This window comes from Acipenser ruthenus, chromosome 4 (assembly GCF_902713425.1).
Source record: "Acipenser ruthenus chromosome 4, fAciRut3.2 maternal haplotype, whole genome shotgun sequence".
Taxonomy (NCBI): domain Eukaryota; kingdom Metazoa; phylum Chordata; class Actinopteri; order Acipenseriformes; family Acipenseridae; genus Acipenser; species Acipenser ruthenus.
The window spans coordinates 59,040,776-59,067,190 of NC_081192.1; the positions used below are offsets into that span (position 1 = coordinate 59,040,776).

Here is a 26,415-nt window from a genome sequence, read left to right on the forward strand (position 1 = left end):
GTAAAGCAAAGGAGATACATTCTTGAACTTGTTTGGGTACTTAAGCTAAAACAATATAGGTTAATACAGATGTGATGTAGGATGTATAACTTGATTTTACACTCAGTTATTACTTTTTAATGCGTGACAATAGTGCAGTGCTGTTCCGGGTTTTGTGCTGGCCCTTGGTGACAGCTCCAGAACGTGTTAGCCGTCTATTAATATACAACAAGCAACAATATTATAGACAAGACAAAAACACTCATGATACATTATCACAATACTGCACGGGTCCTTCCGAGTTATTTCTCGTAACCAAAGCGAAGGAACAGATTACGATTCTCCGTCCCCTTTTTATGCTGTCACACGTGACCCCTTGGTAAACGAGTGCAACCGCCTCTCCAATCTGCGGCTGCCAAATCGTTTACCTTCCGGGTCAATGCGTTCTTGCAACTGAGTCTCGACTTCCCAACCCTGGGAAAGAACTGTCAGACCAGCCCATCCAAAGAACTCTGTTCTCGCTGCTTAGCTCCTTCACAGGTCGGGAAGGAGATTTACAACCAAGCATCATTGTATTTCTGTCACAGGCTTTCATCCAGACCTGGGTGTCTCCATTCAAAAGACATTTGGCTTGGACACCCATTGATCACAAACCTTCAAAAGGAAAAAAAGAACAGAACAGAACTAGTTAAGCTAAAACCTGGCTTTTATTGACAATAAATGTTATCTTGATTGGACTTCCAGCAATGCGCACAAGCTAGTTTTATTGTTTTGAATAAACAAAATAGTTAGCTTGTAGACAATGTTGTCTCCATTTCGATGGGACTTCAAATAGTAATTTTGAATCAACACTGCAGACCTGGAGGAATGACAAGCTATTCAAACAAGGAGTAACAGTGACCTCTGCTGGATGAAGGGTAATGAAGCATGGGAGCTCTTTGTCTAGTGAAAATGGGAGGAGCTATGAGCCGAGGGACAGGTCAACTCAAACTTGGACCAGAATTTGGGAAGGTCCTGCCTCTTTTTAGAATATACTTAGACGACACAGCCAGGAAATTAATTTATTTGAGGAAATAACATTCTTTGCTACCTTTGGAAACAAACCATTCTTTGCAACATTTGAAAATCTTCACCACGAGGAGTCAATGACATCTTGCTTTCTTTTCTTACCGCAACTCTGTTTCTTTATTCCAAGACTGTTTCAACTATTCCCAAAACAAGGTATGGTAACTATACACATTTACTAAATTCTCATGGTGCGTAGAAATTGTATGATTCATTTGTTTAAATGATGTATGATGAAATGTAATCCATTGTTTGAACATATCTTGAATTCTGAATCTGATAGAATATATTAATGCATTTCTGAATGCTTTGAATAGATTTAGAATTCTGATTAAATATATGGTTAATTCATTTTCTGGACATACTCTTTGAAAATGAGTTATTTAGAAATCCTACACTCATACTTATAACCTACCTAGTTCTGTAACCTTTAAATAAACAAACGTAATTCTACTTTTAAACTGATTTGTCTGGTTTTAATTTTTTATGATAATTAAGACCATTATAAATAAGATCTGTTATAAATAACACCAATGGAGAATATTGTTTAAGTGATTAAATTAGCTATATACTTGAACATAAAGGATATATTGGATTATTAAATTAATCTTAGTATTTTCATTGAATTTATGTTGGGCAGTCAATCCCAGTTACCTTCTGCGATTAATGTGTTCATTTTTTGGGAGATACATTTTTTTTTTTAAACACACATTAATTGCACTCTTGTCTTCTTGTCTTCACACATTAATTGCACTCTTGTCTTCTTAGCATACCACCATTCATTTCCACTATTTTAATACACTCAAGTGCATGCCAGGATTGAGTGAGAGTAGTCTTTGTTTGAAATAAAATTAGTTACGGAACTGCATTATGTAGCAAAGCACTCAAACTGAAACTTGTGAATGGGAAGTTTATTTTTTTTAAACTTTCTGACAGGTAATTGGATAGAAAGAGGGTTACTTGTATCTACTGTCAAAGTGAGTTCCAGTATCCCAGAAGTGCATCTAGTCTGCTGTACCACCTGCGTGCTAAACATTCTATCATTTCTCAAAATACACTTTCTAATAGTTCTTCTGCCACAGACAACAATAATACAACAACAAATGAAACATTAGGTTATTATCATAACCACGGTTCCCTGAAATATAAATATTAAGCATTACAAATGGGTGATGTTTCTTTAAGAGCACCCGAACCTGAGAGTTACACCAACACTGCTTGTCAGAGCCTGTGACACTGTTGAGGGACCACCCCCGAGCCTATTTCAGGGAACCAGGGTTATGACAATAACCTAACATTCCTTTTCAAATGGGAAATATTAACCATTACAAATGGGTCAGAATACCATCGCTATCGCGGAGGACAGTCGCAGGACTCTAAGAGCCACAAGCTAAATGATCCCAGCATTATTGGCAGTATGGAAGCAACTCACCTCATGACTGTGTTGTAGGGCTGGACTGGGAGGCCGCCCTCAACACTCTCGTGCTGAAAACACAGTTTTGCGGGTCCGTGACGTTTAGCCACTAGAAACTGGTGAAGGTGTGGGGGAGGCCCAAATGTCTCTTACAGATGCACCTTGGAACAAGGCCCATGAAGTCACCTGGCTCCTGGTGGAATGACCAGTGATCTTTTCTGGAGGAGGCAGGTTGGATGTGTCATAACCAGTCCTGACTGTATCAGTCAACCACTTAGACAGCCGCTGTTTTGAAATTGCCTGTCCTTGCAACTTAGCCACGCAACAGAAAAAAATTGTTCTGCTTTCTGCCAACTCTGTGTCCTGTCAACATAATACGCTAAAGCCTGAACTGGGCAAAGTGTATGAAGCTTTCGCTCTTTGTCAGAAGGAAAAGGAGGGGGATGGAAAGCCTCCAGTTCCACTAATTGGTTGACATGGAATGCTGAAATGGTTTTCGGCAGAAAGGTAGGGTTGGTACGAAGGGAAACCTTCGCCCTACCCTCAGAAAAAATTAAGCAAGCCTTCGATATGGAAAAAGCTTGCAATTCACTCACTCACTTAGCGGAGGTGATTGCTAGCAAAAAGGCAGCTTTTAGAGAACAATTTGAACTCTGCTGAGTGCAAGTGCTCAAAGGGAAGTCTTGTGAGCGCATCAAGCACCACATTCAGTCTCCAACGGGGAACGATGTCTTTCACCGGAGGCCTGTGGCACAGATGAGCCAGGTATTCTGAGTCATAACGGGGCCAATATGGCTTCCATGCACTTTGTGAAGACATGAGGAGCCAGAGAGAGGCCAAAGGCAGGACACAAAACTTGTACGTGGTCCTCTGAAAAGCGAACCGTAGTTACTTCTGGCGTGTCCATCTTATTGGGATGTGGAAGTAGGCATCCTTTAGATCCACCGTAGTGAACCAATAGCCTGATGGATCGCAACAGCCATTGCATAGTCAGCATCTTGAACCGCCTCTGACTCAGATACAGGTTTAATTATCTGAGGATTGGTCTTAGGCCTCCATCCCACTTTGGCACCAGAAAGTACTTAAAGTAGAAGCCGTTGTTGGTGTCTGACAGGTCTACAATGCAAATCGACCGCTTCTCTAATAGGGATGCTACCTCCTGAGCCACCACAGCAGTGGCTTGTGGGTCTGTGACTGATGTTTTTTTATCACAGTCTGGAATGGAGGAGGGGCATGTTGAAATTGAAGGGCATATCCCTGTTTGACAGTGTTAATCACCCAGGTGTCCGTGGTGCATGTATCCCAGTGTTCCAGGTGGTCAAGAGGGCCCTGGGCCTGAGGCAGCAAACCCCTAGGACTGATTCTTCTGTGGCGCAGCCTGCGGCTGTCGCTTTGGTGCGACGTGCCTGGGTTTATGCCGGCCTACTCTAAACCCTTGGTAGACTCTCTTGTGCGATGGGAGTGTTGCAGCATGTCATCCAACGCAGGACCGAAGGTGCGTCCGGGCGTGACAGGAGCATCCAGCAGCGTGGTCGTATCTCCCTCAGAAACACAAGCCTGAGAGAGCCACAACTTCCTGCGTGCAGCTAGCAGTGCCGCCAGGTTTCTGCCTACAGCCTGTGCACTGAGCTTGGAAAGCTGCAGGAGAGTTCTGGATATGAAGCGGAGCTCATCCAGTTGTTGGACAGATGGACCTAAGTCTGTGAAGGACCTGACTAGGTGTGCCTGATATGCCACTAGGATGCTGTTGTAGTTACCCAGTCTTGCTGAAAAGGCACTAGCAGCATACGCCTTCTTTAGAATCACCTCAGTGACCCAACATTGCTTGATTGGGCAAACAGCAGTCTGTACCAATGCTGCAATAGAGGCTTCCACTGATGGAAAGTGGTTCAGCCCCAGTTTGTCCACATCAAAAACCTTATAAAGCGCATCTGCTACACACGGGATGGCTGCGGATGTCGCTGGGTGAGGCCTACAGGACTGCCGTTGCTCTCTGCATCAGGGGTATGAGCTAAGCTGACAGCCATGTTTGCTGCAGTGGAGCTATATCAGATTCCCTTTCCTCCAGGTATGAGGCTCAATCTCCTCCCCTTCGGAGGCATCAATGGAGGGAGCGTCCTCTAAATCGTCCAGCACCTCAGCAGAAACTTGGAGTGGAGGGACTGACTGCACTTGGGGTGGCAAAGCCAAACGCCCCTGTATTAGCTCTGTCAGGATCTCCTGTTGACACAAGACAGCAAATCGAAACAGGCTCCGTCTGGTGTGCTAAGGAGCTCTGTGCCAGAAATAGGAAAACAGGGTTTTTATGCTTATGTTTTTTGGATGATGATGACGACATTATTATTATTATTATTATTATTATTATTATTATTATTATTATTATTATTATTTGCATTGCAAAGTGGGCCTATTGACTTCACAAGCTCTCTGTATTTGTTTTATTTCTTTAAATATATTCACTGAGGGCAAATTGGCAATGGATGAAGAAATGTTGTACTTAATTGCTTGGTTGGTCTTTAATAAAGTTTAATATTCAGCAGGAGGCATAATAAAACAATTTTCTTTCTCCACAGGATATAAAAAGGTTTAAACTTTCTTTAATATCATAGTATTATAGTTGTTTCTTATGTTCTATATATCAAACCTAAAGCATGAGGGAGACATTCCTCAACCAAATGGTATAAATCATTTTTATGATTTCACACAGGATAGTACTGCTGCTCATGCATGATAGGTGATTTTGTAGTTGTCAGATTAAATCACAGACATCTCTCCTAATTAGGTACGGCTGAGAGATTCGCCTGTCATCAACCCTAACAGGGTGAAAATTTGGATTTCTATTTAATTTTACTGTTTTACAATAAAAAGCCAATATTTCCCATACTTTAATTGTGTGTTAAATTCGTCCAACATTAAACTCAACAGGTGTTGCTCAACACCAACCCAAAACATCTCTTCACACCAAGCGCGTAGCGTCAAACTTCAGCGTACAATGTATTTTTACGCCGTCAAGTTGCATTCACACCAAAGTCATCAATTAATCTGAAGTGTCACTGAACTCAACATTTCCGTAGTCTCAGAATTACATTTTGTTTATCTTTCAGCACTAAATACTGTAACAGCAGTACTCTTTTATGATAACTAATTAATAGTTATATGTATTTTTCAGAAAAAAATTAATAAAAATGGAAATATGTTATGAATATTTAGTATATAGTATACATTTCATTAGTCGTTTCGAATGGTGTTATCTTTGCCACACTGTACAGCATTCTTTCTTTACCGTACTTCTTTGCTGTGAAAGTTAAGGATCTTCCTACTTGACAATCAGATATACACTCGCAGCATTGACTATCTTTATAATTATTTAACAAATTGTCTGAACACTTCCTATCTGCTGCTGATTGACTGTTGAAATTCCAACCACAGATCGTATGCCACTGTAACCCCAGCTTGTGATCTTCATGTACATACAGCACTTCATATACATAGAGCACTTGCTAGTTTATTTTTCAAACCAAAAAAAGTAGGGTTGCAACCTTTATAAAATAATGATTAAGCAATACTTACAATATTAATTGATTTTTTTTTTTAACAATGCAGGGAACCTCATGTATCTTTCTAACATTTATTCCCCTGGTCTGTTGAAAGTAAATGCAAATTTTCTCCAAAACGAAACACTGCTCAACGAAATACTAATGTCTGGTTGGGTAAACATCTTTTTGAAAACTTGAGATGAACGAGATGTTTATCTTCTATCTCATTCTTATTATTGAGGCGAATAAAATACGGAACACAGTATTTCAGACACCCTCTTTTTTTTGTTTTTTTTTTAAAATTTTTTTTAGTTGTTGCCAATTAGTTTTTATTATTTTCTCCCCAATTTGAAATGCCCAATTATTTTATTATGCTTAGCTCACCACTACCACCCCTGCGCTGACTCGGGAGGGGCGAAGATGAGGGGCTGTCCTCCGAAGCGTGTGCCGTCCGCCGCCCGCTTCTTTACACACTGCGAACTCACCGTGCAGCCACCTCAGAGCTACAGCGTCGGAGGACAACGCAGCTCTGGGCAGCTTACAGGCAAGCCCGCAGGCGCCCGGCCAGACTACAGGGATCGCTGGTGCGCGGTGAGCCGAGGACACCCTGGCCGAGCGTCGCCCGGGGGGAGGGAGGGCCGCCCCCTGGAAGCCCCTGTCCACGGTCGGCTGTGGAACAGCCTGGACTCGAACTCGCAAAGTCCAGGCTATAGAGCGCATCCTTCACTCTAGCGAGTGCTTTTACTGGATGCGCCACTTGGGAGCCCCCCAGACACACTTTGTTTTATGCTATGCGGCTGGTGTGAAAGCCTCCGTAAGATGTACAGTATTTAAATAAATTAATGTTACACTGGCTCTTTGATGCGACACAATGCAACTTGCTTGGTGTGAAAGGACCTTTATCCTAACCCTTTTCCAAACTCAGTTGAACCGTCATAAACAGTAAGGCGAAAGAGTGGTGAGGTGCTTGGACAGCAATGCTGTATGTGTGCATAAAGAATATACAAGGAAACCTGCATACTGATCTTGCTCAGCACCAGAGATTTGATCATCTGTCAAGCACCTTGGCAAAGGCGATGGCTAAGCACATGCTTGTATTATAATTTTAATGGTGTTGTTTGTAACAAACAGACACCCATTAAACAGAGTAGCCAAGGCAACAGGATTCCCCCAAACTGTTGTGTTAGGCATCGTGAGGACATTTTGGAGTCACTGGTTTTAGCGTACTGGTAAATGTAAAAACCTGTCCTACAGTATTGGAACTGCATTCCTTTGTTATTTCATTGACAGCGTTTAGCATTAGTGTGACAGAGCGGAAGCCCTGCACATGTAAACAGTAGCTTCCGCCGGCTCCAGATTCAGAAGAGCAACCGCCGGGCCAACCCAGCGAACCCAGTGAAAGCCAGCCACACATCCACAGGGTCCAGTGTCTGCACGTCCAGAGGGTCCAGTGTCTGCACGTCCACGGGGTCCAGTGTCTGCACGTCCACGGGGTCCAGTGTCTGCACGTCCACGGGGTCCAGTGTCTGCACGGCCAGAGGGTCCAGTGTCTGCACGGCCAGAGGGTCCAGTGTCTGCACGGCCAGAGGGTCCAGTGTCTGCACGGCCGGAGGGTCCAGTGTCTGCACGGCCGGAGGGTCCAGCATCGCAGTTGCCAGCGGTTTGCACCTACGCTGGGGCCACCCTCCCCAAAAGAGGAAAAACTACCCATCCGGTTTAGGCGGTAGAAAGGGGGTTAAACGGGTACCCTCTTCAAGAAGCCCAGGGGTCACCATGGGTATTACACAGGCGCCCCCTCACAGAAGCCCAGGGGTCTTAAAAAGGGGCTCCCCTGATAGAACACCCAGAACCACAGGAGAAGGAGGAGGCGAGGAGACCACATCCCCCATAACCCCGTCGCTCTGCATAGTTGGTCGGCTGGTCTCCTGCTCCGCTCCCCCTGGTGGCATAAACATCGCTGCATGGGCTCCCACTGTTGCACATCCATTCCTGGTTTTACTGTGATCTTAAATGGTCACAGCCAGGATTCATTTGAAAAACCGTGGATCAATTTAATTTGTGTGTAGTTTGTGCTCATTGATGCTCACAAAAAAAACCTGGATGACTCGCAATACTTTGTAACAGGAATATAATTTACACCCTGTACGAGAAACTGCAAAATGGGTAACAATAATAAAATAAATCTAAAAATAAATAAATAAATAAATAAATAAATAAATAAAATGGCAGGCTTTTCTCTGGAAACGTTTGTTGTTTTCCCCATAGATATTTTGTGAAGAGGCTTATTGGCAGAAATGTTGATTTTCAGACTTCTTTGTTACTATTCATCGAGTAAAAGAAAGAATCTATACGCCTTTGTGGAGAGGTGTACTGTGTGTTAGAAGTTGGTAAGAATGTGACTGTCTGCCTCTGCCAGGGTTTTTTATACCAGCACAGTCTCTGAAAATCCTGGCTCTGGGCAATGTGGTAGAGTGACATCAACATACTTTTCTTTACACATGGGAAGCTGGAGTTTGGCTTTTTGAAAGTAGATTAATTTTTTTAGATAATGAAAAGTTGTGGAGTTAAGAATATTAAATATTCTGTCCCGGGGAACATATACTGTACTGCTATTGTGGAATCTTAGTTTTGTACATGTTCTGTAAACTGAGCCTGGATCAGCCCCTAATCTATATTTAGCTGCAATAGTAGCCCCAGTGGGTGTTCTTGGTTGCCGGGGCGACAGCAAGGGTGTTTTTACTTGTGTGTTTCTGCAGACAAATTTAGATGGAGGTCCTGCTTTTATAGTACTAAAGATTAAATTACTTAGGGTACTGCAGTAAGCTTATGAGTTGAGCTGGGATGGGAACCCCCAACTTACTCGTTCTTAGTCCTTCACCTATAATAGTTGACCGTTTCATGGAGAAAAATCTTTCTACTCCATGAAGTTTGTGTGACCAGAAGACTATGCTCTTGATTGATTTTCTGTAAGCAAAAATCAAAGCATTTGAATGAATGGATTCATTTATTATAGTTTACCTGGGCATTTTCCTAGATGTTTCACATCAATCTGTTCCTGCTTCAAGCAGGAAGCCTCTCGGACAAGGCAGGGGTTTTTGTACGAGTCTCCATCTGTTGCGCACACTGGGTTTTCATTGTGTCCGCTGCAGTCAATGTTGCATATACACCTATTGAAGAAAGGAAAACCAAAACAGTTCTTAAGATTTGCCTTACTATGAGCTTAATTAGTTATACCAAGAGTGTGGCTTTTAAGATATGTCTCAGGTGTTACTACTTAATTGTTATATGTTACTCTGCAGACATGGGCTGTGTGTATTTAACTATGCTACCTGCAGTGTACATTTTCAAAAAAAGCCTTAAACCCCAGAAATGTGTTGTGCAACGGTGCATGTTTTACCTAATAAAAAGAAAGATGCTTATCATACCTTTATTCATGTTTGTACAAGGCTAAATATGTTAAAGGCGAGTGAACAACATTTTGAAGGGAAAAGTAAGGGAAGAAGTATGTAATGTAGCCGGTAGGTAATAGGTTTGTAATTAAGACACAGTCATGGTGTTAGATAAGAGCAGATTTCCTATTAGCTTTTGAAGAGGACTTTATTAGAACACAGGCCTTCACAGTCCAGTATTTCACATTATTTCACATTAGAGTGTTTCAGACCACTACACTAGGTCTTTGTGTGTATTTTAGTGCAAAACATCACTAAGTAATTTGAGTGATGTTGCCATCTGAGGCTACATGCAATCTGGAAAAGTAGCTCATTTCCCTAAGTTTGTCATGATTTTTTCATCCATCGCTAGTTAGCGATGTACGATGTAAAAGCAGACACACAAGCCAAAAAACACCACAACAGCTACACTGTTTGCTAGACCATGTTTGTAAATTTTCTATTCCCCAAAAGTAGTGGAATGTTTTAGCTCTTGAAGCACAACAGAAAAAAAGAATGTTGTTTTTGTGATATGGATAACATTTTCCAGGATGTCTTTATAAAGCTAATTTAACACAAGGGAATGAGAGAGACACAAATGTTTAGATCTTAATTCAGATTTTGACTGTATAAATCTTCATGTTATAACTGCTTGCCATTCATTTCAGACTTTTATCAAATAAAAGCTGTATTTAATTATAGAGGTTTAAACAGTAAACACTGAACGCTCTTTGAAGGATTGTATAAGTATAGCAGTTACAGAAATAGGGTAAAAACCCATTAAAGCAGTATTAACATGCCTCAAAAAGATCTCAATTTCATGGATAATGTAGTGAAAGCTTTAAAGCTTCTAACTTTATCTGGATTCAACTGTATAACACCCAAAAGCATCAGCTGGAGTTTAAGATGTTTCCATTTAATGCTTTTGTGTGGGTTCAGCTATGTCCTCATAGAGCTAAAAACAAGAAGACCACAGTGGGAGTTTTTTTCCTGTTGAAAGTGGGATTATAATTATTTGATTTTCCTGAAGTTAAAATCAAAAAATGAAATTACCAAACATCTTCTGAGTCTTCGTCACACTCAGCTCCATATTTGCAAGTGCCGCACTTTGTGAACTTTCTGTTAACATCTGCTCCTGATCCTTCATATTCTGTAAAACAATAATACAGATAATTAAAATCATCATAAAAAGACTACCAAAACTTATATATTTGGTATAGAGATCATATTTACACATTTAACAAGGATAAATCCTTTATTATCAAGGATTTAACATTGCCCAGCATCTAGAAAGTCAATATCCTTTAAAGATGCATCGTCAAACCCATTTTAGTGTACTAGAATGTGTCTATTTAGGGTTAGGAATTCTGTTTTGCGCTTACACCCCTAATGTCCGAATTGGTATTGAGAAAATGGCCCAAATGTTTTTTTTTTATTATTATTAATTCTTTTTTTCATAGCCATTTCTTGAAGAAATGCATTAAAATGCTATTTATTGTACTCAAACAATACATAGGGAATAATAGATGACGGTGAGAGTAATTTAAGACTGTAAATCCTTTGAAAGGCATCTGGAGAAACTTTAAAACAGGAAAATTAGACTCCAATACTTTATTGATGTGATCCAGATCATATTGGAATTGAATCATGAATGTCACTTGTTTTTTATAACCTAGATTGTTATACCTTTAACCCTTTAAGAACCAGCAGAGTGTATAGCAGGGTGGCAATAATGTATTTTTTGGCTTAAGACTGGCTTTAAAAAAAGAAAGAAAAAAAAAACATTCTGTAAAATAATTAAAAAAAAAAAAATTCTTACAATTATAAAAAATAATGTTGAGAGAAAAAAGTTAATAGCAAGTATTGGGTCACCTGGCTTTGGAGTGTAGCTGAAGTCTTACTATAAATGCTTCTACTGGGCAGGTGATGATGGGCACGTGATGATGGGCACTGCTTACAAGATCACTTGAAAACTCATAAAACATAAATCACACTTTTGCAGCTTACCGTTATTACCTTTAGAAGGAAAGAAAAGTGCAACAGAGGTCTGTCTATTGACTGAGATGTCAATTTCTGTGCAATATGTGAAAACCTCTACAGGAATGCATTCCTCTTCTATAAAAAGTATTGCACTTTGTTTTGTAACCAAAAAGTGAAAATGCCATGCATGCTTGTTTCCATTGTGCAATTCAACGCTTGGCTGTGCCTCAGATTTTATCCAGTGGAAGACTGTTGTCTCCAATTACACTACATGCACCCTATAGCTATTACAATCCATGACAAGCATTTGGGTCTGTTCTTGTTTTAAAGTCTTGTTTTTATGTGCCACTTCCGCTCTGAGTTTGACTGCAAGAGAATAAGCAATTCGGCTTGGAAACATGGTGCTGTTGCTATGCTTTCAATGAACTTAATGACATATTGGTTTATCACTGAATAACAAGCTTTGGAGTCCTACTGAAAGGCAATAGCAGAGATTCCACTTGCCATATAATTTGGAATAATGTTAATGAATAGTGTGTCATGTTTTAAAAAAAAAAAAAAATGATTATGTTAATATTGTAGAATACAGTTCCATCATATCTGTACTATGACTACTATTCAAGAATGCCAAGAATGCAAGTTACCATTACTAGAAGGTAGTTTAATTAAATGCTGGGGAGTTTATTACTTCACGGAAATCCCTTGCTTTTGTATCATTCTCTTGTAGACTCAAAGCCAACTCATCTTCTATACTGACTACCCTGTTCTAATAGTAGTGTAGTGTCTAAATACCTTCTAATCCTACATTAATCATCCTTTTAGAGCTGTAAATGGAAACACGGTGCATTACATTTACTAACACCAATGATAAACATGTGAATAAAGTGCAAAACATGTCCAATATAATCGGTGACATTACCTAACCCTGCTGCATACCCCAACAGGTGATACAGTGGAGGCAGCTAGAAATGTGTACAAGTAAGTACTTCTGTATGTACGTATTCACACTTAAGAGTTTTGCATGTATCTAGAGATCCACTTGTCCGAGTGTTTAAGGACCTTCTTTATCACATGTATCCTAATTTGGAAGTATATGGAGGATGTTTGTCTGACTGTTTTGTATTTTGAATGGGTGAATGTCACTGACATGTTTGTGCGTGTTTTAATTTATTGCACAACAGCATTAATTACAATTACAGGTAACTTGGCTATAAAGGCCATGCACAAACAAGCAACTGCAGAAACAAAGCTGAAATCTCAAGATCAGAGAGATCTAAATGTTAAGGGCTGCTACACTGACAAACAGGACACATGCCTGGGAATAGAAAATACTGTACAAAAAGCTAACAGTTGCAAAATTAATTTTTTCAAATGACTATTTATTTCAAATGTTCAGCTTATTAAGCCAGCAATACATAAATAAATTAACAACTTCCTATATTATCTGTCAAAAAATATGCTTCACACCACTGGAAATTCCCATTACAAAATACTGCCACAACAAATGCTTCGAAGAGCAGCATCCTAACCCTGGTAGCCATCATTAAAAAAAGGCTTAAGCACAGTGTACACCATCATTAACTGTACCTTTGACCACAGGAGTGCTAGCTATGATCTCCAACACTCTTTCCTAAGCTCTCCCCCAGCAGTACACCAACATGAGCTACTTTTTTATGAAGGTATATTTATTACTTTAATAACTCAATGATTTTCTTTTTTTTAACATAGAGCTTTAAAATACATGCAACTATATCCTTTAAGTATTATATGTAATTTTTCTAATTCAAATTAGACAAGATTGACAAGTATGTGTCACTCATCCTCCTCCATGCTGTAAATACAAAATAAGAACTCTAACATGAAAAATATTTGTTTACAGCAAATATACACACATGTAAAACAGTGATGTTGTCATTGACATGCAATCACTTATATAAAGGATGTCCTCAGTAAGTTCTCACAATTGTCACAATTCCCTTTACATAAGCAAAACTCTATAGTGTGACATACGTATGTGTGACTGCCTCCAGTGGGGAACATTTTTTTGTAGGGTAAGACTTAGATGCTAACTCTAGTCCTCTAATCTGTCAAAACTGGCCTACCTGTTTGACAGTTTTTATTAAAAGCTAGAATCTACAACGATTTCAACACAATCCCACAACCTCACAAATACTGATTGATTTGTTAGACCATTTGCTTAGTTTAAGTACTGCACACCTTTTATATATGAGTTACTTTGTGCTGAATAAATCTAAATTATTAATCAGGCAGACAAACAACCGTATAAATGTATTATAAATGCAGTCTATAAAAATATGAATAAATACCTCCTTCCCCTGATCCAGAACCATTATCTGTGGATAGAAAAGAACACAACAGAACATGAGTTATTCAATATTTTTAGAGTGCTTCAACATTGATTTCTGAAGTAAAAAAAAAATAAACACATTGCTTGGATTTTGCTGTGAATAATTATCTACGACTCAGCATTTATGTTAAATTATGAAAGTAGTTTTCATTAAGAATGGCCACAGGCTTTATCTTGCTTTGAAGTGAGGGTAGGGTAAACACCCACCTGCCTGTGTTATAAATAAACGACATGTATCTCTCCCTGGCCAGCTGCCTTGTCGCTCGAGTGTAGGTTTTCAAAATAAACCACACTGGACTATATTTTTCCTTATGGGGGGGGGGGGGGGGGGGGGGGGGTCGGCATTTGTACAGTAACGTATTAATAGATCAAAGCATGCACTCCAGTTTGAGGGAGGATGTGAGACCCTACTGTACAGCTAAGTAGCTCTAAGTAATAGCAACACTGGAAAGAAACTGCAGAGTTTACCTTTCATCTCTGATTCACTAGAGTAAGCTGCTTCTGATCTATTAAAAAAAGGTGGAATGAGAAATTGTTCATGAGCGACGAGTAATTGCCCACTTTATCCTTGGCCTAAAAACATAGTTACTGTCTTTAATTAGTGTACAGATTTCACATAGTTACTCTCTTTAGTTAGTGTAGTTTTCTGTTTTCTAATATATGCTGCCTCTCCTAGGGACTAAGCGGAATTCTCAGTTACAGTTGATTTAGGAAAAAAACCTACTTTAGAAACAAGAAAAGGATATGTGATCTCCACTAAAACAAAGAAGAGGATTCCAGAGCAGTGAATCCAGGGGGTTGGGCTTATTATTATTAGAAACTTCACATACTGTCTCAGACAATCAGGGTTTGCCAAATTCCTCACAATGCACAGTCACCCATCTGTTCACAACCTGATTGTTGTGGTTTACTAAGTGTAACGGGGTGACCCACGTCACTTTGTTTAGGCACGTTTGATTTTGTTATTGTAGTATATTCACGTTTTGATTTGTCACATTGACTTAATGTTAGTTAGTTTGCTTTATTTTAACACGTTTATAAAGCATGTTTAATTTTTCCACATTACTTGTTGTAGATTTGCACAGATCTTGGACAGGTTGGACGCACAGCCAGCAGGATCAAAGAAGGAATTCAACTTGTTTGTGTTCGAAAAAAATGAAAGAAACAGTCGTAGACATTTAGAGCGAGTTTCCTGCTGTGCTTCCTGTCTACCTCCGTGTGTGTGTATGTTTTTAACTGTTTTAGAAATTAGTATTAACCCTTTGCGGTCCATTGTTGGACTGGGTCCGACATTGCAATTATTCCTCACAGGTCCTTTGTCGGACTGGGTCCGACATCATTATAGCAACGCAATAAACGGGTGTCTAGTCGTTTTTTCTTCGGAAAAAGCCGAGAAAACCATTCAATTGCCGAGTGGGAGCGACAGGAGCCGAGACAAGTCCAAAAAAAAAACAAAGGCGTATCTCATGATTAGTCATACATGGTATCTGGTATCAGATAACGGGGGCGGTCGTAAGTAAACAAGTTGGCTGACTGAATCAGCGCACAGAAAACACGGACATTTGCAGAGCTTTTTTGAGATGTTATAGTAATAAAATAATGACTTGGATCGCATTATTGAGGAGTTTGGTGATAAAACGAGTGATCTGGAGATGATCGATCGGTATGTACGACTATTATTATTATTATTATTTATTTCTTACATAGGTGAACGCTATAGCAAACGAAAGGGTGGGGCGGGGCTGGAGATGCCTAGTGAGTGCTTTGTTGATATGCAGGGCCATTTAAACCCATTTGACTGTGGAAAAAAATACTTTTAAACAGCGCGTCTAAAATTAACTGAAAATTAATTAGACCTGACGTGCCTGACGCGCGATTAATAAATGGACCGCAAAGGGTTAAAGGCATTGGGGTTTTAGAGGAGTGCTGGAAACGGGGAGTTCTTAAAGTATTGGTTTTAGTTAGTAAGCCCCATCTCCGCGATTATATCGAGCAGCACTGCATTTTGTTTATTAATTATAATTAACCATGTATTGTTTTTATTGAACAGTGCAAACCCAATGCCGTGACTGTATATTCTAGACTTGTCTTGTTTGTTAAATATAGTTAACCAACTGTATTTAATAAAACGATGTTCATTGCCCTGCATATTGTTGTGGTCTTAGTTCAGCGTTCCTCATTATATGTCCCGCAGGCCAAAAGTGGCCCTTGGGGTCCCAAGGAGTGGCCCGCCAGCTGCCTCTGTATAATCCTGCCACGTTTTGTACATCTTTATTATATTACAGTACATTATTTTAGTACGTACTTGTGTATTTTCCATTCCCATTTCACCAGCTCCACTACCGCTTTAACCTACTACTACTTTTTTTTGTTATTCAGCCAATCACAAAATCTAAATCATAAAACCTACTCTTCTTATTGGTTGTTGCTCGAGAACCACGTGACCACACGTCAGTTTCTGCCAGCATCAAAACAGCAGTGGTAGCTACTGAGGTTTGCAATTTGAAAAGGGATTGAAAGCAGCCGTAAAAAATTGAGCATTTTTTAATTCTCAAAACATTTACAAAATATGAAAATGAAGAGCTTTCTACTGAAGCCACCAATACTGCTCCCAGTCAAAGTACAACAAGCGAGTCCCCAGCGCTCCCTGATTCTGAAGACGGTTCGTGTCAGGCACAAGTAAGGCACACGTGTGAGTAGTAGGCCTAATAAAAATGATTCTCTTAAATACAGAAAATTTTTATCAGTTTTTATTTATCGATTTCTGATTTTCTTATTTTCTGATTTGTCAGAAAGCTGTGTCAGTCATGACACAGAGCATTCTGGAAAGGTATTATAACAGTGCACAGCGATTACACCGTGTAACAATTTTTTTTTTTTTGGTTCCTGGGTAGTAAGTGTTATTTCCTAATTGCTTATGCCTCAAAAGTATAGAAAATGGCTATTATTCCCCACAAACTTTGCTTTTGTGACCAGGACAGTGATATTTTGAAATTTACCTATTTCCAATGAGAAAATGGGTGAATTTGTGTCTTTTCATTCAGATAAAGTAAAAAAAAACAACATATGAATCCAAATTAACATGTATTTATACTAAAGTAATACAAAAATGACTACAAAAGATTTAGAAGTGAGTAGTTTTTCGAGATTTACGATTATACTGTAAATCACTTTCACGAATCAGCCCCCAAATGTAGTCTCCCATCATGTTCTTGTTATACTGTCCTTGGTAGCGGCGTTCAAAGTCCAGTATATCCTGGTGGAAGCGCTCGCCTTGCTCCTCCGAGTACGCTCCCATGTTCTCCTTGAATTTATCAAGATGAGCATCAAGGATATGGACTTTGAGGGACATCCTACAGCCCATTGTGCCGTAGTTCTTCACCAGAGTCTCAACCAGCTCTACATAGTTTTCGGCCTTGTGATTGCCCGGGAAGCCCCGAACCACTGCGACAAAGCTGTTCCAAGCCGCTTTCTCCTTACTAGTGAGCTTCTTGGGGAATTCATTGCACTCCAGGATCTTCTTTATCTGTGGTCCGACGAAGACATCGGCTTTGACCTTTGCCTCAGACAGCTTAGGGAAGAAGTCTTGAAGGTTCTTGAAGGCTGCCGACTCCTTATCTAGAGCTCTGACAAATTGTTTCATAAGGCCCAATTTGATGTGCAGTGGTGGCATCAGCACCTTCCGGGGGTCCCAGCCGTACTCATCATACTTCAAGGCGTCCAGCAAGGTCTTGATGCTGTTGTAATCCTCTTTGAGGTGCACCGAGTGAGCCAGGGGAAGAGACGGGTACTTGTTACCATTATGGAGCAGCACAGCTTTGAGGCTCCTGGATGAGCTGTCAATGAAGGACAGTATAACGAGAACATGATGGGAGACTACATTTGGGGGCTGATTCGTGAAAGTGATTTACAGTATAATCGTAAATCTCGAAAAACTACTCACTTCTAAATCTTTTGTAGTCATTTTTGTATTACTTTAGTATAAATACATGTTAATTTGGATTCATATGTTGTTTTTTTCTGACTTTATGTGAACGAAAAGACACAAATTCGCCCGTTTTCTCATTGGAAATAGGTACATTTCAAAATATCACTGTCTGGTCACAAAAGCAAAGTTTGTTGGGAATAATAGCCATTTTATATACTTTTGAGGCATAAGCAATTAGGAAATAACACTTACTACCCAGGAACAAAAATTGTGTTACATAGTGTTATTCAGTCCGCTTTCCAATAGGATTTATAATTAGAAAAGAGTAAGTAAAGAAACTGAAAACATACCTGAATTACCAGGAGCAGTTGTTAACTCAGGTAACTGGGCAGGAATCGGTAATTACTGAAGCGTCTTTTCGAATTATATGGATTTTACTCAAACATAAGAAAGCTTTGATTGACAGGGAAAGGAGTGCTTCATTGAATCTGCTAAAATTATTTATGCTAACTTTCCAAACAAAGAAAAAATACTGAAAGAGATCCGTCTCTTGCAGCTATCGGACAGTACAGCTACAAGGCAATGCAAGGCTCTTGGTTCTGATGTATTTGAACAGCTGATAACTGACTTGAACGAGGCGCCTTGCTTCAGTATAGCACTGGATGAAACAACCGATATCCGAAATATTGCACAGCTACTTGTATGGGTATGTTTTCCAAAACAGTCAGATGGTGTGTTTCGGGAGGAGATGCTCTGTTTACTGCCTCTTGAAGGCCACACTCGGGGGCGAGATGTATGTGAGAAGCTGACAGATTTCTTTGATGAGCATAATGTAGTGTGATAAGCTAGCTTCAGTTTATACAGACGGAGCGCCTTCAATGACTGGATGTGAAAATGGTGCAGTGTCGTTGCTCAGACGAGCCAAAGGTGTTGGAAAGTTTATTTCATATCATTGCATAATTCACCAAGAGCCTCTGGTTGCAAAGATAAAAGAAGGGGAACTCTCTCAAGTCATGGATCTTGTTGTGAAAACAGTAAACTACCTGCGTGCACAAGCCTTAAACCACCGCCTCTTCCGCGAGTTTCTCAGTCACGATGCAGAGTATAACGACATCATTCTGCACAGTGAGATTTGTTGGTTGTCTCGTGGATGTGTACTTGAGTGTTTTTTGTCTTTGCTCCAGTAGTTCGGGATTTTTTAACTGAGCAAGGCAAAAACGAAGCAAAGCAAAGCAAAGTGAGGCTTTTGATCAGAGACTTGCAAAGCGCAGAGTTCACACACCATTTCCCCAAACTTACGTGCATTACCATTGAATGACCTGAGCTGAAGGATCACTACAGACCTGACGTATTTGTGAAATACATGACTCAACTGAGGGAGAGGTTTGAAGCACGATTTGGTGACTTTTGCAAAAGGAAGGTTTTGTTCCATTTTAAACAAAATGACTTTGACATGTAAGTGATACATTCAACATGCTCCGTGTCTGAATTCTGGTTTAAAGTACCTCAAGAAAAATACCCCTGTGGCAGAGCAGGGCTCTGCCCTTGGAAATACTGGCAGGGATGGAGTTAAATTCTCCTCCCTGCCCAGGTTGATTGCGTCAGGTGGGAGCAATCAAGTAATTAATTATTCAATGATCACCCAGCCACCTGGCATAAAAGGAGGCCTCCGCCTCCCAGTAGAGGGAGAGTTGTAGAAGGAGAGGAAGCAACTATTTTTTCCGAGTGTGCTGGTTTTTTCGTTTTTGTAATCCATTGAAGGCAACGTCCAGCCTGGAAGCTTTATTCATTTGTAAGTTTCATTTTGTGTGTATTTTGTGTTTTGGAACCTTTTTGTTTGGCCCTCGTGCTGGTTTATTTTGTATTTCTGAGTATTAAAAGCTTTATTTTTGAACTTTCACACTGTCTCTGAGTCTCAACCTCTGTCATCTTGTCACAACCCCACATTGGTATCCTGTGTTTTAAAGGGACTGCCCATGTTTGGTAGCACATATGTGTGTGAAGCCAGCTTTTCGGCAATGAACTCAATAAAGAACAAGCACTGTAACAGACTGAGGCACGACCGCCTGCAACATTGTTTGCGCGCCGCAACCACCTCCTACGAACCACATTATCAGAATATTACCACCAAGTTCCAACGAGTAAAGGTTAGTTAAAAACGTATTCCATATTTAATGTTTGGGGATAAGGGGGTTATAATATATCTATGTGGCCCGCCAATGATCACAGAGTTACTTATGTGGCCCTCCACAATATTTTAGTGGGGAATGCTGTCTTAGTTTATTTCCTTCTGGTATTCTGCCTGTGACTGATCCCATACTCAAAGAATGAGTGCCCCTCCCGGGTGCTACATAAGTTTAACATGCATCTGTATGTATACTGTAACAATCATTTACAGTAGTTTACAATGGTTTTAACAGATATCTCTGTGCTACACCATGTTTAACCCCCCCTTGGCTTTGCTTTTACACCACCACAATAAACTTTTACAAGGGTAGTTTCCCATGTTGTGGTTCATCATAGTCTTTACATATAAAATATATAAAATAGTGTTATAATAGACAAGTGCTGGTCATAGCTCCACAATATGATACTTACCAGGGTAACATGGACCTTCTGATAACACTGATATGTGTTTCTGATGTTTGCAGGATGCTTGTCTAAGATAACATTCATTTTGGTAGGTGTCGCCATTTGATCCACACACTGGAATGTAGTTTTTGTGGCACTGAAATAAAAGACAACATTGTTTACAGCTTGCAGATAAAGAGGAAAAGGTTACTAATTCAATATGTGCATACATTTTAAGCTTTTTATGATAATACATTGTGCTATTCACACTGACTTAAAACAGACCTTCCAGGAATGCTTAAGGCTGTGTTTAATCAAAAGATATGCCCCAGCAAACTTAATACACAAAGAATGAGTCAAAGAAACAGTTGAAAGTGGCTGTTTTAGATAGCTGTCATATGCTTATAGAAAGTTAATTTAAAGTTCAGTGAAATCACCTCTTTGGGATTCTTTATAAACCATGTATTTATCAATACTCAATCAGTGCTGACTTCATGCACACTCTCTGTGTACACTGTTTATCCACCTCATTAATCCATCACTCTCATTTAGCCGCTGGTAAATGGCGGATTGATTCTATTATAAAATACTACACAACTGACACACACGTCTTCCGACTGTATTTTTTGTGACATTAGCGCTACATTCCTTGTTTATCCATCAAGACATGCACCTGGGTTATAAACAAACAGGAAGCATTGGGAATGCGCGCGTCAGTAACTACTGAACTGTGTAACTAGCCTACTGATATTTGTGTTTGTTGCTTTATTATGTAGGTTTTACCAGTTGAAGAGACATTTGAAAGATTTTTTATTATTATTTGTTAACTGAGAGGTTATTTCAGTACTGTATCATTGCTGATATTGCATTTTATAAAATAAAAGCAAATGCAAGTTGCCAGTACTACTTGAATCAAAAGTGCACTTGTGCTTTATATTGGAAGCATAACAGTATTTTTTAAAGGATTTTTTTTCATTACTGTAGGTTTCAGTGTTGCAAGCTGTAGTTGCTGGTTTTTTTTACTGCTTGAAATAGCCCTTAAATACAGCACAGTGTAGAAATGTGCTGTAAATGTTTTCCAGTACTGTTTGATGTTTTGTTTTTATTTTGTGTTTCAGCATCGTAATCTAGCGGACGTTTCGTAAAACCATCTCTCTCACTTATCTGTCAGGGGGACTGTGATGGGAGGGGTTGGATAAAGGAGTGTTTATTATACAGATACATTCAACAGTTGTAAACAGTTGTAAACCTTGCTTTACTCTTTTCAGTCTTGAGGTTGTGTAACATTATATAAACCTTTATTAACTGTTGCACCTTGTAGCGGACAGTGCAGTCCAATCAGGTTATTGTTGGATGTAATATACACCGTTTAAACTTGTCTGAGAATGTTGCAGGTTAATGTTTTTTCTCTTCCCCTTGGTCAAAGTAGACAAATGCAGCTTTGAAGTCGTGAAAACCCCTTTGCGTGATCACGAACTGAGATCTCTGCAAACAGGCAGTTCTGGACATTGACATGAACCAGTTCTCTCACCCCTCGAGAACGTGGAGGGGGGGGGGGGGGGGGAGCGTTAATCACGCTTTACAAGACAAATAAACTTTAAGCAAACTGTCAATCATGAGCTGTAGGCAAGGCCAAGGAGTGGCCAGAGATGAATTAATCAGTGTTTAAGCACATTGAGTGACGTTAAACTCCACCCATTAATTCAACGATCCAATCAATACAGGTCGAGGTTTAATTAAAAAAGACTGGAACAAGGTCAGAAAAGAGAAGCTGACTGTAAAAGTTATGTGAAGGTGAAATCTGTTCTGAAATCTGCTGTGAAGTGGGAATAGAATCAGATGTGAATTTGGCTAAAATGTCCTGACAAGGCTAAATCAGCTCTGAAGAGGGCCGTGCTCTCTTCCCTGCGAAAGACTGAACCAGGAAACAGGACACAACAAAAATCCAAAAGCTTGTCTTTGTTTTTATTTTGATGCTTGAAATCAACGACAAAATGAACTTAAGCAACTAGCCAGCAGCTGTGCCTCTGGAAGGTCCCTTAGCCATATGAAAGAAATGCAACAAGAACATTGTTACAAACTACATAACTTCTCAAGTGCAATGCACTCTTTGAACTGTGAGTACGTCTGATCAATGGAACCCATTCCAGTTGGAAATCTTCCAACAAGCCAAAGATAATGTTGCAAGACTATTGAAAATCAACAGCTGCCTCCCTTTGAAAAGAATTATCTTGCTGCAAGTCAATGCAATACAATGCCTACAACAAGCAAAGTACCGTCATCTTTTCCTTCGGTGGAACGTCAGACCCAGAGAGATGGGAGAAGCTGCTAAGGAGATTGACTTCTTTGTTTAAAATCGGTATTTAACAAATCAAATATTAAACATTTTATGACTTGAGAAATTAACTGTAGCAAATGCTGTCAAGTTAGTGGATACATTCTTCTAGGAATAGAATATAACTTCCTGTTTTGGAGTATGTAAGAAATGTTTGCTGAAAATGTGCAACTCAAAGGAGTTGCCTCATAAATGCAGAGAATTTGATCATTGCCCTATTTTGGAGTTAATTTGAATATAGAATCAATTGAGGTTGATAATATTGTCAGTTTGGTTGATCACGGCTAAACTAAATTAACACAGATTCCATTCTGAATGGGAAGTTGAATTCATTCTTGTGCATTTTGATATAAAATATGATCGATTACAAAGAGAAACGAGTATTGAAAATACTAATGCAAAGTACACACTTTGTGTGATCAGCCATAATTAATATTAGTATTAGCCATGTATGCTAATAATGTTGTGTTCGTTGTAATCATTTGATTAAGAAATCAATGAACTGTATACTATTCACGCATATCTCTAACCAATCACCTTTCCTTTCTGTAATATTACATTAGTTGTGCACCCTTTTTATTATTAAATAAAATCTTGTTTTATATTTCTGACACGTTGTGTGAATGTCGATTATTGTCAAGGGAATTCTGGTTCTACACTATGCGGAACTCATAAGGTGTGTATATATAAGATAAAATAAAAAATCTCAAACAGGAGTTTTTACCAGCGCTAAAAAATATATTTGTCTGCTCCTCTACAGTTAGATTTTTGTGTGTGTGTGTGTGTATATATATATATATATATATATATATATATATATATATATATATATATATATATATATATTTTTTTTTTTTTTTTTTTTTTCACTACATTTTGGAATCCCTGGGTGGGCAACTATAGACTTATTTATTTTTAAATAAATTGTATACCTAATTCACTACAACCTATTTAGACAATCTGAAATTAAATGCTCTTTCGTTCATTTCAGTGTTCAGGTATGACACTGGAGATTTTCTCTTGTGTTGTCTTATGATGAGAGTAGATCACTAGGTTGAATGAACGGAAAGCCACTGATAAGGCAGACATTTGTCTGCAAGCTTAATTTTTTCTCACTACTCTTTAAACCATTTGTCTGAGCACAGCTCTATCTAGGCAATGTGTAATTCAATTAGTCTGAGCACTTTCAGTAATCAAGGACAAAATAACTACAGGCAAACCAGGATATAAAGGCCAACTACCAGGCCAGGCAATAATTCCCCTTTGCTTTAAAATAATACATTCATGAAGTCGTGGTTCTTTTGTATTCAATAGTATGAGACAAGCATAAAGTATAGCACAACATTGTAGGAAAGACATACTAAATTAATGTATTAGTTTTGTAATGATGCCTGTTCATTTATTTAGATTAAATTACAATATGAACCAGTAACAAAGGTTATTCTGAAGTCGATGCCATTGAGTTCAAATAAGTGGTTGTGCTAAAATGTCCAATCCATACACAAGGCTCTCTCTATCAACTTGTGAAATGACTTACAGTTGATGTACTGTACTATTGATAATATAACATGGAGCCTGAGTTTAATGCGCATTGATGAGCAATCTTGGGTTACATCCCTTGTATTTCGCACACCTCTTCTACTCTATACCACCCTATCAAAACACCATGCTATACTATACTATAATGATTTCCATTACATGAGAGTAAATGTTAAAACTTCATGCTGATTTGAACTGGCTCTCGCCAAGATAAGCACCAACTATGACGTAGCTTTACAGTAAACTAATGTTTACTGTAACTCCATCCATTTGTGTGTCCTTCAATCTGATGATGTAGATATCCTTCTGTCTGGTGTTGATGGCTGAAGTGTAATACTGGCTCCAGGAATCAGCTTATTTTGCCTCCCCAGCGCATCAGCACACACAGCGGCTGCGATGCTGGCTCCGGGGATCAACCACAGTGCGGTCTCCCCAATGCATCAGCATGACAACCGTCTGGATTGAGCTAAGTAGGGTACATCTCTGGGGTCTTCAAGTGGGCACCTTCCATCCTCTGTTTCGTTGACTTGCCCACGACACCTCAAGAGGGCTCGACGGTAATTCTGGCATCCCAGCATCACCCCCCTCCGTCCCCCACTCAACTCAACCCAGCTTACTTACCCGTACATCAGTGTTTCTTTCTTTCTATTGTGCTTGAGATTGCCAACCAGAATCTTAACGTCTCAACCACAGCCAGTTGCTGATCCTCTCTTACTTACTTCAGATAAGTTCTTCACTGTGCGACGCAACTCTTGGCCACTGAATCCGACGTGTCTGAGAAACCGGGTTGTAGAGTGTGCCACAAATCCTCGACAACCCACCTCCACTGGGTAAACCCAGACTCTCAATCCTCACTGTTCCGCTTCAGCGGCTAGTTGAGCATACCGCAGTTTCATCCTCTCATACGCTTCATCTACAGCATCCTCCCATGGCACTGTTAACTCTACCAGGTGAACAAGGCGTGCTGATCCAGACCACAAAACAATATCTGGTCAAAGGTTAGTGATGGCAAACTAAGGTGGAAAAATAAGCCATTGACCAACACCTGCCAGCATTTTCCAGTCTCTAGCAGCTTCCAGTTGTCCTGGGCGAGGCTTGGTTTTAACACCTTTCCTGGGCGGAGGAATGTTGTCTTTTGTGCATAATGTTTTGATGTAACTGGTGGCAACTTATTGGTCATGTTACGCTTGTCTTCCAATGCTAAGGCCAAATATCACAGCACCTGGTCATAGCGCCAAGTAAACCATCCTTGGCTAAGACCCAACTTACATCCTGTCAAAATGTGCCTTAATGTTGCAGGTGATGAACACAAAGGACATGAGGGATCTTCTCCTACCCAGAGGTTTAGGTTCTGTGGTGATGGGAGAACATCATATGTTGACCTGATGAGGAAACTGATCCTGCTCTGTTCCATCGTCCATAGGTCTTGCCAGCCGATGTTGCGTTGTTCCACACTCTCCCATCTCATCCATTCTCCCTGCTTGGCCTAGGAAACGGCCTTTACGCACATCATCCTCTCATCCCGCTTTTGCACCTCGTTGACTACCAGCTTCCTCCATTGAGAGGCTGCCCTGTGCCATGTAGGAGCTGAACTGTGACCAAGACCCCCTCTTCCATGCTGAACTTGCCCCATGATATCACCGATTCGAAGGACAGCCTTTGCATCTTCCACAGCTTTCTTTGCTGCCCACTTTCTTCCAGTTTTCAGCACAGGTGCTGCCTCCCTTACGCATCTGTCGCGTGACTCTACGAATGTCTTTTCCAGTCTGACCTTGGTGCACTTAAACTCCTTGATTAGAGTGGAGACTGGTAGCTTCAGTATTCATTTAACATAAAGTCCCACTCTGCGGGAACCCCCGGTCACGGTCAGCTGTGACATAGTCTGGATTCGAACCTGCGATCTCCAGACTATAGGGCACATCCTGCACTCCATGTGGAGCGCCTTTACTGGATCTTTAGAATGTCTAACCATAACTTATATATCAAAAGATAAAAAAAAATATTGATGTTCTAAACATTAATGTGATGCTGAAACTTTACATTAACCACCTACAGATATAAAAATAGAACTGTAACACTTGCAGCTGATTTTGAGGGGAAATTAATATGGATGCAGAGTGACACAACATGAAATAAAAGACTTTACAACATTAAACAGAATGCTACCACATTATGCTCTTTCTGTATTCCAGCTATTTAAGACCTGTGTTGCTTATTAACTGTCTGAGAGGAATAAAAATAGCAAGAGCCAACTTGGTTGCAGGAAGGGACA

General features: G+C 39.8%; 1 protein-coding gene across 1 annotated transcript in view; it reads right to left on the bottom strand.

The window, feature by feature from the left end:
• Positions 1 to 26,415, bottom strand: part of LOC117399552 (tomoregulin-1-like) — a 139,261-nt gene that overhangs the window by 12,677 nt on the left and 100,169 nt on the right. Inside the window, exons 3-6 of the mRNA XM_033998816.3 lie at positions 20,297 to 20,426; positions 13,730 to 13,756; positions 10,476 to 10,572; positions 9,013 to 9,161 (exon numbers count right to left, since the gene is read on the bottom strand). Of these exons, the coding sequence (XP_033854707.1) occupies positions 9,013 to 9,161; positions 10,476 to 10,572; positions 13,730 to 13,756; positions 20,297 to 20,426 (403 nt within the window). The remainder of the gene's footprint in view (positions 1 to 9,012; positions 9,162 to 10,475; positions 10,573 to 13,729; positions 13,757 to 20,296; positions 20,427 to 26,415) is intronic.